Source organism: Lissotriton helveticus, chromosome 3_1 (assembly GCF_964261635.1).
Source record: "Lissotriton helveticus chromosome 3_1, aLisHel1.1, whole genome shotgun sequence".
Taxonomy (NCBI): Eukaryota; Metazoa; Chordata; class Amphibia; order Caudata; family Salamandridae; genus Lissotriton; species Lissotriton helveticus.
Genome location: NC_136061.1, coordinates 989820326 through 989837272, shown reverse-complemented (window position 1 = coordinate 989837272; position 16947 = coordinate 989820326). Strand labels below are relative to the sequence as shown.

Sequence of the window (16947 nt, the reverse complement as noted above, 5' to 3'; positions counted from 1 at the left end):
GTTTTAGGGCCTCCCCCTCGTTTATTCGATGACTGCCCCATTCACATCGCGCAGGGTGGATTTCGCTACCTGGGAATTTTTTGTTGCTCCTGACCCTAAGTTGCATATGGAGAGAAATTTGCGCCCACCTCTACAGAGGCTGCGGAAAGATGTCGACAATTGGACAACGCTCCCTCTTTCACTCTTGGGACGGGCAGCCTTATTTAAAATGATGTCCCTACCCGGTTTCCTGTATACACTGCAAAACGCGCCCAACCCGGTGCCAGCTAGTTATTTTAGGGAAATTGAGAGTCTTCAAATGGAACTGATATGGAACGGGAGACCCCGCATAGCGCCCAAGAAATTGGTCCTCAACTGGTTTGACGGAGGCATCAGCCTCCCGGACATAAAGAAATATTACAGGGCCGCTCAATTGGCAGCCATCAATCAGGCCACCTACCACTGCCCTCATGATCCAGGATATGCAATGGATAGATGGCTACTTCCAGGCGGAACCTTTGGCGTTGCACTTTACTCCCCCCCGGGAAAAACTCCCACTCACTGGCCTTATCAAGCATGCTGTAAGGATTTGGCATGACGTTCATAAAGGTATGGGTTGGAGTGGCAGGCTAACTCTCGCCACCCCATTGTGGGACTCCGAACAATTAGGCCAGATGAGGACCTCCAAGGGTTTGATAGATGGGAGCTAATCTGCATTTCACGAATAGGTGATCTTTGGTCCAGGGGAGATGTGGTGCAGTTTTCAACACTACAACAACTATTTGAAATGGCGGACTCAAAGTTTTTTCGATATCTGCAAATCCTTTATGCCTTATATTCTGCTATACCAAAAAGGCAGCCCGCTCCCCGACTCCTCCCCGCTGGACGATAGACTCCTGGATGGCTACTTGCCGGAAAAGGCAATCTCTCTCACTTATAAAAAGCTCCTCCACAATACCCCTGACCCCCTCGAAACACTTCAGGGGCAATGGATGGCGGACGGCCTTGAAATAGACTATTACGAATGGTGGGGGGCAATGGGGTTTCCCTGGGAGGTGGGTATATCTTCTCGACTACGGCTAGTACAACTTAAGATCATCCATAGGGCCTACATTACCGGACCACAAATGGTATACATGGGAAGGGGAGGGCAGGGTTGAGTGCCGTAAGTGGTGTGGGCAGGTGGGCACATTTATGCACATACTCTGGGGCCGGGACCGTATTCCGCGGTTTTGGCAAGCAGTACACCAAACCTTTAGGTCTGTCCTGAACAAACACATTCACCCTGAGGCGAAGCGCTGCAGCCTTAACATTTGGGAGCCTACTGACCTCACGACATCCGAGAGGACCGGGGTTACTCTGGGTCTTACAGCGGCTAAAAGGGATATCACGCAACACTGGGGATCGGACATATCTTCCACATTGATCAAGTGGAAACAAAACATGGACTGGTGTATGTTTCGAGAAAAGACTGTATACACTGCAAGGGGTTGTCCAAGAAAGTGGACAGCAATTTGGGGGGCATGGAACTCCTACAGAGGTGACATCTGTGAAGCACTTTTGGTACCAATTGAGCATGAAGACCTATCCTCGAGTCCATGCGAATTACCTATTTTGTGTGATATCTTTGATGATTTGCAATCTGTGTATTGCTGAGGTATACTGTATTGTTTATTTCTTCAACAGTGCTGCGGTCTCTTATATTTTCAATAAAAAGTTATTAAAAAAATACATCCTGACCAATGGGAGAGTATCTTGCCCCTTTGGTCACATAGTAAACATGGTCTTACCACCCTTAAAGCCCCATGTATGTACCACCTATAGATTCAAATCATTGTCCTCAAGCCACTCCTCCACAAAAACGTCACTAGCCACAGATCTGCCTGGGCTCTCCATCCCCTTCCAATGGGCTCTCAAACATCACCACCTACTTAAAACACCCTACAGAGCCATCCAACATCACCCAATACCTCAGTTTTCTTTCAGAACTGCACAACTGATGTATTTTATTGTACGACCACCCAATACACCAAATTATTTTTTTGACAAACAGTTAAAGAGTCCTACATACACATTTCATAAAGCCTCTGAACAGAATTGGTGTTAACCAAAAATGCAAAACAAAAAAATATTAGACACAATTAACATATAACTTAAACAACGTGCTTTTGATTGAACATGGTTAACATTATTCGCTTTTGCACCCTTAACCATTAAGACTGCAAACCATTTTTGTGTGCTACTTTTACAGAGCAATGGTGTGAAAGCAACAGTGTGCTGCACATGTAATGGTTTCAAATATAGGGTGCAACAGAGGCAGAAGTAGGCCTACTGTGGGAAAGAATGCAGGGGTTAGGAATGGCAAAGGAGGGAGTACAGCGATTACAATGGAAAAGAGGTCCTGTTTGAATGCGGAGAAAGATAGTGATGATAACTAGCTGGAGGTGGGAGAAGTGGTGGACTAGGGAGCGGTGGGATTCATGGAAAAGAGGAAAAGCGGTAAAAAGAGAGTGACATCTACACATCAGTGGAATTTCCCACATTTGGGTGGGTTAAACAATTCAATGTGACCAGCTGTAAAAATAATTCTTATTCAGATGCCTTAGCAATGAAAGGAAAGTGAAATAGAGAGGAAGCAACCTTTATTCTAGAACAATGTAATGTTAGGGTGAGAGAGGAGAGTGTCTCTAGAAAGAGTGTGATTGAGGAGAAACTGAACAGATGACAACAGGACTAATTTTAACAAATCACCATACATGCAGGCTTGCTCAGGGATATTCTCCAAGTGAATAGATTGAACTCCTTCTGCTCAGGTTTTACAACTAAATGGCCATAACTAGCATAGTATTTTGGCCCTGGGTGAAGGGGAAGTATATCCAACAGTCAGTAATCCAAGTCACAAACATAATTTCAAGAACAAAGTTCAATTCTCAAAAGTCCCCAAAAACACCTTGTAAAAGAACAAATCTTACTTGTTAAGGCAAAGTTTGGATTTTCCACCTCCATTCGCTGCATTTGCGCATTCAGGTACACTTTGATATCAATCCCTCTAGCATATGAAAAGGCGTTAAAAAATCTTGGAGGTATTTTGGCAGCAATATCCGGCTCATCTCTCCCAAATCCAAGATTGTAAAGAATCTCTTCAGGGTCTTCTTCATAAAGCTCCAATAACTCTGAAACGCTAAACACAAGCCATTAAATTGCAGTGGTGTTTCAATACTAAGCAGGTACATATCAACAGGGCTCTGAATGCTTAAATTATAAAGTCTAAATGTGATCTTCGGCTAGCTCAGCGGCTTTAAGTGCAGTAAAAAAACTTCCATATTTCCAGGTAGCAGAAGCAAAAATAAAATGTATTGTCTAGATATTAAGACATGAAGATAAGCCAAGTTAAAGTAAAAAGGTGGCTCAGTTTCCTGAAGTTTTAAGCCAAAACATTCATGGGACCTGTTAAATATCACAGAAAGACGTGTTTACCTTGAAACTGTCCCACTGCTTTTCCCAGACCCAGTGGAATTCATGCTTCGACCTTTCTGGAAAAACAGAAGTCTCCGGTCCTCAGCCGACATCCCATTGCTATGAAACATAAATGCACAGAGATAGATGGTAGATCTTGTACAACCCAATCATCAGATCATTTTGACAACATGGAGACAAAGACTACTTACCATGTTGAGTCCAACTGCTTATTTTTGTGATTAAGATGATCAGCTGGAAAAAAAGTTCAAGAACGCTCGTTATAAATGGCATTACCAATAGCAAGCAATCTCTAACCCAATGTGAGGCAACCCGCCCACGTACGCAGGTCGCGTATGACTTTTTAAACAATCAGTATGAACAGCTCCTTGCAGCTTAAGAACTGATTTTAGTAGCTAACGAAATCACACTACCCCTGTTCAGTTTCTCGAAGAATTAACTCACTTGCACCAGTAAGATGGTTGATTTGCCCACACCCAGAATGATAATTAAGCCAAAATTTGGATGGCTGCCCGATTAGACCCTATGAAGATTAAAGGTTAGCCTGGAAAACGCTTTCAGTTTAGTCACTCCCTCACTCCGCGATGATCCCAATCATTTTTCTGCATATGCTCTAAGCATTGCAACACATCAAGCGGATATAAAATTACAGACTGCTTTGCTTCCCTATTTGCCCACAGGGTATCGCAAGCCCTAAGCTACAGGGTTTCGCTTCTGGTTTCCGCTTCTTGGTTCCGCTTCTGGATCGTACAGTCGGCATTCTTCCATCTTCTTCTTGCAAACTAACCCATCATTCTCTTTAAACTTATGCGCATATAATTCATGCATATAAAGCTCACACTCACTCTCTATGGCTTCCCCACTTTGCCAAAGGAATATATTGGGACCTCCTGCTCGGCCAGGCCTTTAAATCCCCTGGAAAAGAAATCCCAGTGCCACATGCTCAAGTGAGCTCAATCGCCATCAGTGTGTGTGTATAATGTAAATAATATATATATATATATATATATATATATATATTAATATATATTTTTTTTACAACACTTTCTCCCCCTTCAAGGAAACGATGAGTTACACACGCAACGCAAATCCGTGTTGCGTGCGCGGCTCATCGTTTCCTTGAAGGGGGGAGAAAGTGTTGTAATGTGTAGCGGCTTGGTCCTGCCGCAGAGCTACGCACCGCCAGCAAGTGCGCCGCCATTACCCAGACTTGGACCACCTCTGTGACTCGATATATATGTGTGTAAATATTTATAGGCAATGCCAACAGGTCTGTCTTTAGCATATGTGGGATTCTGTTTAAATGATATTTTGCTAGCACATGCAATTAGAATTACAAATATAAGCATGAAAACCAAATAAGCAAAAATACCACGGTCTAAAGATGGCAAGCATATGTATACAAAGTAAAACATGCAGCAAACAAAAAACAAAAATTGAAATAAAGATGGGCCAACCAGACGTGATGCAGAAAAGTACTACTTTTTCAACCGACATGTGATCAGGAACAAATGCTGCCACTCAAATGCAGGAGTGCTGATGGCTAAGGTGAACAGATCCAGTGCCGTAGGCTGTGGTGGGCAGAATGTGAATGATAGTATATTAAACCAATGGATGACGAGAGTCATCTCAAAGCCCTTGTATGTATGCATGTATGTATGTATGTATGTATTACCATTATTATTATTTATTTAAATAATATGCAATTCTCAGACAACGAAACCCATATCTAAACCAGACCTTTACAAAAAAAATTAAAAGATTAAAGCTGGACTCAAAGCATTCTATAGGGGACGCTTTCCCTTCTAGACAGGTCACACTCTTTAGAGTGCTAATCAATTCTAGACTCTTCTAGTAACTTAAGACAAGGTACGACAGGGGTTCCTCTTTTACCAAAATACACAAGTGTTAGGTAATCAGCTAAATAAAGAAAAACAAGGCAGGGCTTTCCCACCAAGAAGGCTTTGAAACCATCACTATCACCCCCCCCCCCCCCCACCACCACTAGAAGACCTTTTTTTTGTATCCAAATCAAACAGATGCCTCCCACAAACTAGTAATAGAGATTTACAGATTTGGGGGTTGGGGGTGCACACACTCACCCCCCCCATCCATTAGACGACCTTTTTTGTATCCACATCAAACCGATGCCTCCCACAAAATAGTAATAGAGATTTACAGATTGGATTAAGCAAACAGAACAGTAACCGATCTCAACACAAAGAAAAGAGGATTTTTAAATACCTCTAACATTCATCACTCAAAATGTATAGGATCAAAAGGAACAGAAAGCTATGCACCAGTCAAGACAATTAACAGCGTTCCAGTCGATTTCAGCAATTTGAATAGGAATATAAAGGCATTTCCATAGCGCACAGCTACTCAATCGTGTGTCCGGGCGCATCAATAGGCCCCCCCAGCATAGAACCGCCCAATGACCTCCAAGCACATGAAGGACACAGATAAGGAAACCTAAAACGCGCAAAAAGAAGTCCTCGCGGTTTTTGGTTAAAAAGCAGGGTTTTAAGACGCTTTCTGAAAATGGTACAATCCGTCCCCGCTCTGTGAGGCGGGGAGCGCATTCCAGGCCGGAGCGCCTAGAAGCCCAAATCAGGATCCCCCAGACTGCACGCAGAAAATTCTGGGTACCTTGGCTAGCTTCATTGAGGAAGACCTCAGCAATCTGGAAGGGGCATAATGAGAGATCCTACTACACAGATACTTGGCTCCTGTTCCGTGCCAAGATTCGAAGAATAGTACTATCGCTTTAAATCAGATTCTGTTACCAGGAGCCAATGAAGTTTTCTAAGGTAGGGGGACATGTGTGTCCTCACCTTAAGCCTGAGAATGGTTCTAGCCGTGGCATTCTGTGTCACCTTCAGACGTTTGAGAAGATATTCTGGAAGGCCGAGATAATATTCTGGAAGGCCGAGATAACAGTGTATTCACATAGTCCAATCTTTAAGTGATTGGACTATGTGAATACACTCTTATCTCGGCCTTCCAGAATGAGGTGATTTGGGGAGAGGAGTTGGCCTAACGGCTAGGGCGCTTGACCTCGGACCTGGGGATCTGGGTTCGAGTCTCGGTAACGACGCCAAAACCTCCTGTGATTCTGGGCAAATCACTTAATTTCCCCGACCCTAAAATGAATGTGTGTCCGTCCTCATGTAACGTAACTGGTGCTATGTAAAGCGCTCTGATACCTGATTCGGGTCTAGTTCGGGCTATATAAAACTCTGCAAAAAAAAAAAGTGATTAGTGCTTGGACCACAGATTTCCTGTGTTCAAGAGACAGGAGAGGAAAACATTTCCTCAACATTCTGAGGAGACCAAAGCATGTTCTTACCACTGAATGGACTTGGGCCTTCATTGATAGGCGATCATCTATCAAAATGCCTAAATCTTAACTTTTTGTTGAGGCAAGGAGGGTGGCGACATATATTCAGGTCAGTAGAGTCTCTAGTCAACTGGCAATTGAGTGCCAAAAAAGATGATTTCCGACTTTCCCGGCTTGCATTTCAGCTGGTTAGATCTTAACAACGTAAACACTTTAGAGGCAGGTTTTGATCACGGTACCCTCAAAATTCATCCCTTTGTCACAGGAGAAGAGGAGCGGAGTATCATCAGCGTATGAGATGATTTTCACTCCATAAGACTCAGCCAGTCCAGCTAAAGGGGACATGTAGTGATTGAATAATGTCTGGCTGAGAATGGAGCCCCAAGGGACTCCAACCTCCATTTTAGGGATTTTGGCTGAATAGGCAGGACACCAAACCTCCTGATCCCAGTCTTTCAAATAGGAGGTTAGCCATTTTAATACAGAGCCTCCGATACCAAGATCCTGAATCCTGTCCAGTAGTTTAACATGAGGCACGGCGTCGAGGCCGCTGATAAATTTAACAAAATCAAAACGGCCTTCCCACCCCCGTCCAAGGTCTCCTTTATGTATTCAGATCCTTCTAAGAGGGCGGTCTCGGTGCTATAATTGTGTCGAAACCCCGACTGACTATTGTGGAGTCGTTTCCACGTAAGTAGTAATGACCGAGTTCACATATTTCTCCGCCACCTTAGAAAAGGCGGGGAGAAGAGAGATGGGCCTATAACTATCCGACAATTTCAGGTCTGTGGTCTGTTTTTAAATCAGTGGCAGGATTATTGCCTGCTTCCATCTCGTTGGCATGTGCCAGATTCTAATGAGGCGTTGCAGATTTTATTTACAACTGGATTATTAACTTGAGCAATTGACACTACTACCTTTACAGGACAGGGGTCGGAAGGGGAGCCCGACTTCAGGCCTTTGATGCTAGCTAGGGAAGTTTCCCGAGGCATCAGGGCAAACTGCTGTAACAAGTACATAGGACCATCCCCCGACTCCACAACGTGACTAGATGAGGTTTCGTCCGTCCAAGACGATTTTGCCCTCAGAGTTTCTTGAATCATTCTGATCTTTTCATGAAAAAAAGTTGCTAATAGTAGCGGCCAATCTGCAGTGGAGGGTGCGACCTTCATCTCCAGAGCCGGGTTAGTTAAAGATTTTACAATTTTAAACAACTCTTTACTTTTAGATATGGACGATTTTATTTTGTTTGTAAAATAGTTTTTTTTGGCCTCAGACTTTCTTATAATGGCCTTTAAGTGATTGTTTATATTCTCTTTTGGGGTCTAAATTATAGTTTTTTCGCAATTTCCTTTCCAATCTTTTACAACTCCCTAACATCCATACGGTTTCAGAACAGCTAAAGTTTTCAAATACCATCAAGTCTGCAATGTCCACCTAGGCTGCCCTCCCCCCCACACACGCTAGTAGTGCAGGCCTGGCTGCCATATTAATAACTACATTGCGAGGGCTGGACTCGGTTCTCCCTCACTGCTCAAGGTTCCATACCAACGTGACACTACAAGAACCAGGGACTCCCAAACCAAAAAGTGGTAATGTCAATCAATTTTTTTTTCAGTTGTCAACAATTTCAGAGTAACTCACAAGGTCTGTTCTCATCTCCTCTCAACGCCGATTAACTGTCAACCCAATTCTATATCTCTCAATACTCACAAAACTTAACCTACAATACCGCACCCTCTTTTTACTCTCTCACTCTCGGCCAACACTCCCTCACCTCCCAGCATCCGACAACTCACTTGCATCACTTTGCGACTCCCCAAGGGAAAAAAAAATATCCAGGAGTTGCCATTTGTGCATAAAATACAAACATGATCTTAACAATCAACACAGTTCAAATGTTAAAACATCATGCGCGTGTGCCTGTCCCCACACTGGCATCAAATATTACTCTAGTGTTGTACAAAGCATCTCATCGAGTGGCGGTTGAGAAGGTTTTACAATTATAGCGTGTTTTTGCACAGCCCCGATTTCCATTTCTCTGCACGGAGATTTATGCATTGGATACTGGTGCATATCAATTTTTGGGAACACAAAGGATTATGGAACCACATTGACTTCCAGAGAAATTGATATTTTATTCCAGGCTAGTGTGTCTGAAAGGCAGGAAAAGCTGCATGTCTGTATTTGCTCGGCATGCCACTGACTCAGCTTTATTTGCCTTTCTGTGTGCCTCTGCAAGATTACATTTCCTAGGAGACAACAGTTGTCATAGTTTCCTTTTGCCATTGATCACGCATTAAGCCACAGCATGACAACCCAGAATACACCGGTGTCATGGAGGTTCAGGAAATAGAACATTACAGCAATAAAGTGCCGATTACTGATGAATTTAGATGTAAAAAAAGGTTTATTTCCTAAACGTTTTTATTAACTATTTTTATTTGCAATCCATGAAGGTGAAGAGCAGATACATGGGGCTTTCTAAAACAGTGCCTTTTCTTTATCTTAGCGTAGGATTATTCTTGTATCTAGTAACATTGTTTCTAAATAAAACAAACATGCCGTATAAAAATGGTGTGCCTAAGAAACTGGGGGCGTTAAGTTTCATGCCATCAGACAGCAGTCCTAAAATATGCCCACATTTCTAAGTGTCATCTCTTATGTTGGGTGCTCGACGTGTCTGCCTTAACACTTCTGCCACTTGGTTACCTACAAATGTAATGCCTTGTATGGACACTAAATATAAAAGAGTTCTTACTTTAAGTATTGCAGAAATAAAAGGGAATGGCCAGCTATCCAAGGGACAGGGTACCAGATTATATCAAAGAATAAAATATCCCTTGGGTAAATCAATCCTAGTCATATATACTGAACTCACACATTCATAACGTGCGAGTTCAGTATATATGACTAGGAGCTTGATTGATTTACCCAAGGGATATTTTATTCTTTGACTTACTTTAAGTATTACATAAGACACTTGATTGTTACATTAGGGCCGCCTGATTTTAGGTATGTTCCTAATGCAGATTGTTTTTTATTTTATTGTTTAGCTGCAGAAGGAAAAGATCATAATAAAGGCATAGCCAGGCCCAGAGAATTAACCCCTTTAGTGCTGCCGTCGGCCACCGGTCGTCGCGAGCACTACCTTTGCCAGTGCTGCGCACGTCCGTTGGCCGACGCGGACGCACCCGTTTCTTCGAACGTTCAGCACTGGCGCTGAACGTTCGAAGCAGTAAACGGGTTAAAGTGTGCATTTAGGATGGAAAAAAAGACAAAGGTAAATATAAATAAAAATAAAAAAGGAAAGTATCATGATAGTTGAGCATTTATACTTTTAATCAGTTGTGGATACAATATGAACTGATTTTATGTCTAACTTGATAGCAAGAAAAGCTCAAGTTGGCTTCCACCTCCATTCAATTTTCCTTTGGTGCCCATCTTACTACCCCATTCCATGATATAGTTATTCACAGTTTCAATAAACTGTGAAAGCGTTTTTCCCCAACCCAATTTTCACTGCAATAAACTGCCCCACCAACACACAGCTGTAGATAAACACAGATCTCTTCATCTACAACTGCCCAAAACAGTATTTGCTCAGAGGATCTTGAGAAATATCACTAGATCTCCTCAATTTTATCTTATGACAACTTCCCAATTTTTTTAAAATACTGGTCATGTTAAACATGTGCTCGAAATTGTGCAGCGGCTCCGCACATCTAGGGCAAGATCTCGAAAATGCCTTCCTTCCCCTGCCTTTTGCCCCAATTCAAAAGTGTGTCCATGGTTCAATAAAGCAGACGTATCATCCGATTGTGTTTTGATGTAGGAGTTTGGTCAGCAAGAGGTATTGTCTGATGTACATGAGCCACGGCTATAGGGAGCAGTTGGCCACCAGACACTGTAACTCTGTGCTCCACATCTTTTGGGGAGATGGCTTTTAGCAATTAATACAACCTCCAAGAGCCATTTTAGCAGTGCAAGTTCTTCTGGAGGTTCACCCGTAGATTTCAAAGTCTCACCAATGTTATTAGAAACCTGAATATTCCTGTTAGTACCTAAACCTCATTTTTGAAAAATGATATTGCTTTTGGATGCCCTCAAAATTTGTCATACTGTTTTTATTCACATAGATGTTCAATTAAAGAAATGCCCTGTATCTTCATACTTTGCGCATTTGCATCAGTAAGTCTATGCTCATTTGTTTATCTTAAACCAGAGTTTCTTTGTAAAAGGTTAGCTCGCTCAATTTGAATAGACAGTTTTAAAATAGTTTAGAAAAATAATGGATGTAATACGGTGGTTAAAGTTTGAAGCAGAGCATATGCACTGATGCCTATTAGTACCATCTAAAAGAAGCCCGCCCACTGAATGTTTAGGCTTCAACCATCTCAATGACTATTGCTCTTCTGTGTTCACATATAAACAAACTCCATAGAAGAAAAGGGAATGAAACAGTGACTGGCCCACAAAAAACACATAATATTGGAAGAATGCAGATTTACTCTATCAATGAGCGAGAAAGACTATTATGCCATTTCTCTAAATCGAAGATAGTGTTCGCTAGAATTTGCATATAATTAGCCCTCTAGCCATCGTGCGATTTCTGCCCCCCATCCCCCCCCCCTCCCAACGTAGATATTGGACATCTGCTGAGCCACTGACAGGAAATTATATAGATTGCAGCTATTGCCTAAATGTTATCCAAGTTTACTTTGTAGCGATAATAGTTTCCAAATGAAGTTGTTAATCCAGAGATGGCGCCTGTTGTGTGCACTGGGTTCTTCACTACAATTGCAGTATCCCTGGCAACACCCAAGATTCAAAAATCAATTTCTGCTTCGTTAAATGGTAGAATATCTGGTATCTAACAAACAGTATTTAGCAAATGTCCCATGTAGTGCATAAAAAGTGAAAACAAAAAGGGGAATCATGATTATTATTTTGCCGGAAAGTCCCTTGGGCCGCTGCGTACTAAATAAAATAATAAAACAAATATTTTCCTTTGAATCTGTGAAGGCTTCTACAGAATCTGATTAATGCAAATGCTACCGTCTTACAATTTGGTTTCCAAAATATCTTTTGAACTGCAGGTTCAAATAATTGCAAGTTCAATTAATGTTCATCTTAATTGTCTTACGCGCTACCTATTGCACCTGGCGACTGTTTTAGATCACGGTTAACTCCGGATTCTCTTAATGCAATAATTTACCTTGCTCTACACGCTATACTAGAGTACAGAAAACTATGGGGTTATAATTTGTGAAAAGACAGTTAAGCAGAAGGCCTAGTACAATACTTTCTATGCACACCTAAAACCAACTGACAGCAACTTTGCATCCCGGTTCCTGTGCACTTTTAGATGGACTTGTGCATGGCGGCAGGGCCGGCTCTAGGCTCATGGTGGCCCTGGGCAGGGAGCGTAGGTAGGGGGCCCGGAAGAGGGGGTCCGGGCGGGGCGAAGCGCGCAGGCCAGTAAAGAGGGGAGGGGGTCAGGGTGTTTAGAAGTGGAACAGAGCCGGAGGCCGCCAAATCCCTGCCAGGGGCCACCACGCAAATATGTATCCATCCTCAGAGGATTAATATATTAAGGATATATATTGGAGTGGTGGCCCCTGGGGTTTGGTGGCCCTGTGCAGGTGCACAGCTTGCACATGCCTAAAGCCGGCCCTGATGGCGGTTTTGCCAGTCTAGACATAAGCAGCAGATATCTGGTACTGAAATAAACATTTAGAAGGTGGCGACTAGGCATGGCTCAAGAAGGAAGATATTGCATGCCAGAAATACAATTAATAATTATCTACAGAAGATGGGTGATCTGGTATATTAAAGGTAATGTTACAAAACCTTTCATAAACACAAGCTACCAAGGAGCGGTTTATTATTGCTTTTTTCAAGTTGAATCTGATAAAAGTTTAAGGGAGCCTTGAATGGGCAAAGGGTGAAATTACTTCCAAGATACAGAGGCAAAGCATACCAAAAAAGCTAGAAGGTCGGAGGGAGGGTGAGGGGGAGAGTGAGGATTTGGCCACAGCCAGGAAGCGGTCATTAATAGATCAAACTTTTGGGGAGGGCTCATACTAAGTAAGGATGTGAGTGAGATAGAGGACGTGGGGAAGGATAGAGTGTGGCCACTGCCACTGAAATCCCCGAAGACCATTGGGACAGCTTTGTTTTTTGCTGATAGCAAGCTGGCTTGTTGTAAATGAAGTGGGGTCGGTGAAAAGCTTGGTTTAGAGAAGAAGATAACTGTTTTTAGTGAGTAGCATGCATTGTGCATGAGAATAATAATAATGTTAAAGTATCCTGACCACAATTCATATGAGGGATTAAGCGTCACGAAACAGGAGTTGAAGATGTATTCTTCTGGGTCTCAGTGCTCTGTCCAGCTGCAGTGTCACCACAAAAAAAATGTCATTGTAAAATAGAGTTAGATAATGTTCACAGGGTTTCTCCTTCTGTATCTCCTTCTTGCAGTGAAGGAGATACAGCATCCAAGGCAAGATGGCCAGTAGGACAGGGTGACTTTTGAAGGTTGGAGCCGAGAGATTCGGTTACTACTAGGAGTTTGGCATGAGTGATCAGAGGGCCATCTACTGTCGGACACCGGTCAAGGTGCCTGAACTTCAAGTTTTGGCTCAAAATGAGAAATAAAAAAATGGGGGAAAAAAAGGGGGTAAGTATAGAGAAAGACTAAGGGGCCTTTGGTGAAGCCCATACCAGCAATGTGATGGGCAGATTGTGCAATGTGCTATTAGAGTAGGGCTAAGGGTGGCTGAAGATGTAGAATGCAAACCCTCCCAGACTCAGTCACTCATGCCTCAGTTGGCAATGGATTTATCTGCATGAGAGCTTGGCAATGTCAAATGTCAGGACCCCCAAGGGATAAGGATGGAAGAGAGTGGCTTCCTCCTGGGAAAAGTTTCCAAAAGCCTTACAGGAGAATACGGAGCCCTTTATGAGTGCAGTACTAACAAGGCAGTGCTCTTAAAGGTGGCAGTAGTACCAATGGTAGTAAGACAGAGGCGTCAGATTCTAGCTTCTGCCATTCTTGAAACAGTAAGGAGAGATGTGCTGCAAGGTCAAAAGAGCGATATGAGAGAAAAGGCTTTGCTCTGAAAAGGGCACAGACAAAGTATGCATTGAATCAATGAAGTGGTCCAAAGAGACAGAGAGGAGTGTTCCAGTAGACAAGAACCACAGGTGCCCAGGCTTGTAAAGGCTGTAGAGAACTGCAACTCTCCAATGCCAAAAACGTATCATTAATAATATAACAAGATTGGATTCTTATCATAAAGAGCATTTAGAGGTTGTCAGTGTTATGCAGCAGCCACTACCCATGGTCCATCAGTTAGTAGCAGAAGCCACACTGGTTACCCATGGTCTCAGGAAGTTAATTGCACAAAAACAAAGTGAGAAAATCCTCAATGAACCCTGTATACTTTTAGTTTCCAAACCTTGTTTCGTCGCACCAACTAAGGGGCTGCTGAGGGACGAGACTAGGGATGTAAACAAGGGGTCAAATCTTTGATGTCTCTGGAAGCCGAAGTTTGGTATTTTGGCGACTAGACGTGCATGGTTATGCAAGCCATTGTAGATTGCAATACACAGCAAGCTAGATAATGAATACTAACATGGACCACCAGGCCCACCTCATCTGTGGATTCCTCAGTTTACTGCAACACCACGTTGACTAAAGCTGTATTTTTGCTCCAACAGCAAGTGTTGCACCATGAAACTCTATGGTCAGTACTAGCATTGATGCATCCTGGCACCATTAAAATACACAGCCTTTTAGTCTTTCTTTAACAGATACAGGGAATCTTTTAAACAAAGCATTTCTCTAAACTATCTTCGTTGCATAATCAAACTTGCATGAAGGCCTGAAGACAGCTTTATGGGCTCAGGACACAAAATCTGTCGCTACGCAGGAATGCCATTTTTGTTGGCTTGTTTAATTTAAGGCTTGAGTGCAGTGCTGTGGCATGGATCAGAGAAGAAATTCCTACATCTCTGTAGGAAGAGACTGAATACTCGGTAAGAATAGACCCATTTTGGAAACATTCGAAAAAAAACTCAGCAGAAAAAAAATCACAAAAACATCGATATAATCACTGACAAAAAAAGCAAAGTGGGCAGAGTAAACTTTCAGGAAAATAAACTCCACCAAAAATTAAATCATCGTGTGCTCGAGGGTGAATCAGTTGGCACAGTTGAAAATCTTATTTCTATAAACCAGAACACCAAATAACTTCCTTTACTCCGACCAATAACCAGGCACAGACAGTTGGCTACGATATATAGCTGTGTGCATCACTCAGTCTGACAACATCATGCTGCACAATTAGCACGACGTACACTCACTCAATCGTACACCAGTGTGCACCCAGCCTAGAGATTTACTGCAATCACGCCATCGGACACTGATTGCACACCACCTGACACATAACAAAACAAGTGCACAGGCAGCAAGCACCTTGTGCTGGATAGCAATCACCTCATCAGGTAACAGTCACCCTGAAGGACCTGAAGTTGCTTCTCCAGAAATACAAATAATTAAAGTGAGTGAAGAAACATTTTACTAGGCCAACAAGGAACTGCTATGGAATGAGGTTGTAGAGGAACAGAAAATGCATTAAAGAGTACAAATGTCTGCGGACCAAAGTAGACGGCTGCTTACAACCTCTATTTAAGAATTCACGTTAATACTATGATATGAGGGGAAATAACAATAAAGGTTTTATTATGTTAATGAGAGAGCAAAACAATCCAAAAATGTCATCTGAAAAAGCGAACAATCAAGCATCCATAGCACCTGAAAACTACAACGCTGTTCTTTAAAAAAAATAATATTCATGTAATGTCAGGTGCAGTTTAAAACTGGGATACCACAAAGTGCACATATTCATCAAGAATTTAAATCAGACAAAAAATGTAACCAAAGTAAGGAGAACGAGCGTTATACTCAAGATGAAGTGCGTTACCTTCAGCTCCCAAAGATAAGTCATCTTCAAAACTTCCACCATTTTTCAGAAGCATGCCTAGAAATACAGAGGAATCGACAAAAAAACATTTAAGAAAAGTAATGCGATCGCTCAAGCCTCTTGTGCTTAATATAAATGTAGGACAAGTCCACAGATCTTAAAAAGTTTGAAACTTACTGCTCAAAGAAAGTTAGTGCAGCGTAATCAGGTAAACATCATTCAAAGTGACAGGCTGTCAAACAAACATCTTATTTAATGTTAACTGAGGTTGCGAAACACAGAAAGGTGGATTCTTTGCACTGGGAGCACAGGCATAATCTTCCTGTACTTTGAACCTGTTATCAAAAGCGAAGGTGGAACGTTTACCAGGTGTGGCAACCAACGGAAAAAACAGCTCGGATTCAAACAACAAAAAGCCTGCTCAGTTTAATAAGAATAAAAAAAAAGCATGCCTTGCTAATGCACTCCAATCACGGTCATGACAACTGAAGTGTGAAACTGAACGAACTGTAAAAAAGGCGTCCGGACACCTTTTTGAGGGGTTTTAGTTTAGAATAGAAGTTTAGGCAGAAATATGTATTTTCTCGAGGAGAAACAGCCGTTTTAGTTGTTTCAGATAATCATAAGCAAATAGAAGTACAACTTAATTACAGGGCGTTTTTTTCTGGGTTTGATTGAAATCTCCAAAGTAACAGGGACTCTCTCTCACTGTAACCATGATAATGCACATATCCATAGTGTCAGGGCAGCAAGCGCTACCTCTAGCCAAAGCTGCATATGGCAATATAGGGTGCAGGTTTTTACGGAAATCATATATTTGCCACGACTAACTAGAGTGATTGGTCAGCCATCCTTATTTCGTTCAGTATAACTAAGGTCACACAAAGCACCATACACTTTTAAACCCAATACAGACTAGTGCACACAATGATAGATATTCCAGTATCGGATGAAGGCTCCATAGAGACATAATAGGAACGTTCAAATAATATATTTTATAGGGCCCATGAAAGCTCCAGCCTAGCTCACGCCAAATGCCGGTCTCCGGCTTGGGAGTCCTCGTGGACCCCAGAGCCCAGCACTATCAGAGTCCGACCCATTACACTTAGGAAGTGTGTCTGTGAAAATCAACACAAGCTGAGAGGCATGGTCCCTGTCCAA

General features: G+C 42.4%; 1 protein-coding gene across 1 annotated transcript in view; it reads right to left on the bottom strand.

Annotated features, from left to right (window-relative positions):
- ITPRID2 (ITPR interacting domain containing 2) overlaps positions 1-16947 on the bottom strand; it is a 207673-nt gene that overhangs the window by 170046 nt on the left and 20680 nt on the right. Inside the window, exons 4-7 of the mRNA XM_078681472.1 lie at positions 15787-15843; positions 3648-3690; positions 3457-3555; positions 2952-3160 (exon numbers count right to left, since the gene is read on the bottom strand). Of these exons, the coding sequence (XP_078537598.1) occupies positions 2952-3160; positions 3457-3555; positions 3648-3690; positions 15787-15843 (408 nt within the window). The remainder of the gene's footprint in view (positions 1-2951; positions 3161-3456; positions 3556-3647; positions 3691-15786; positions 15844-16947) is intronic.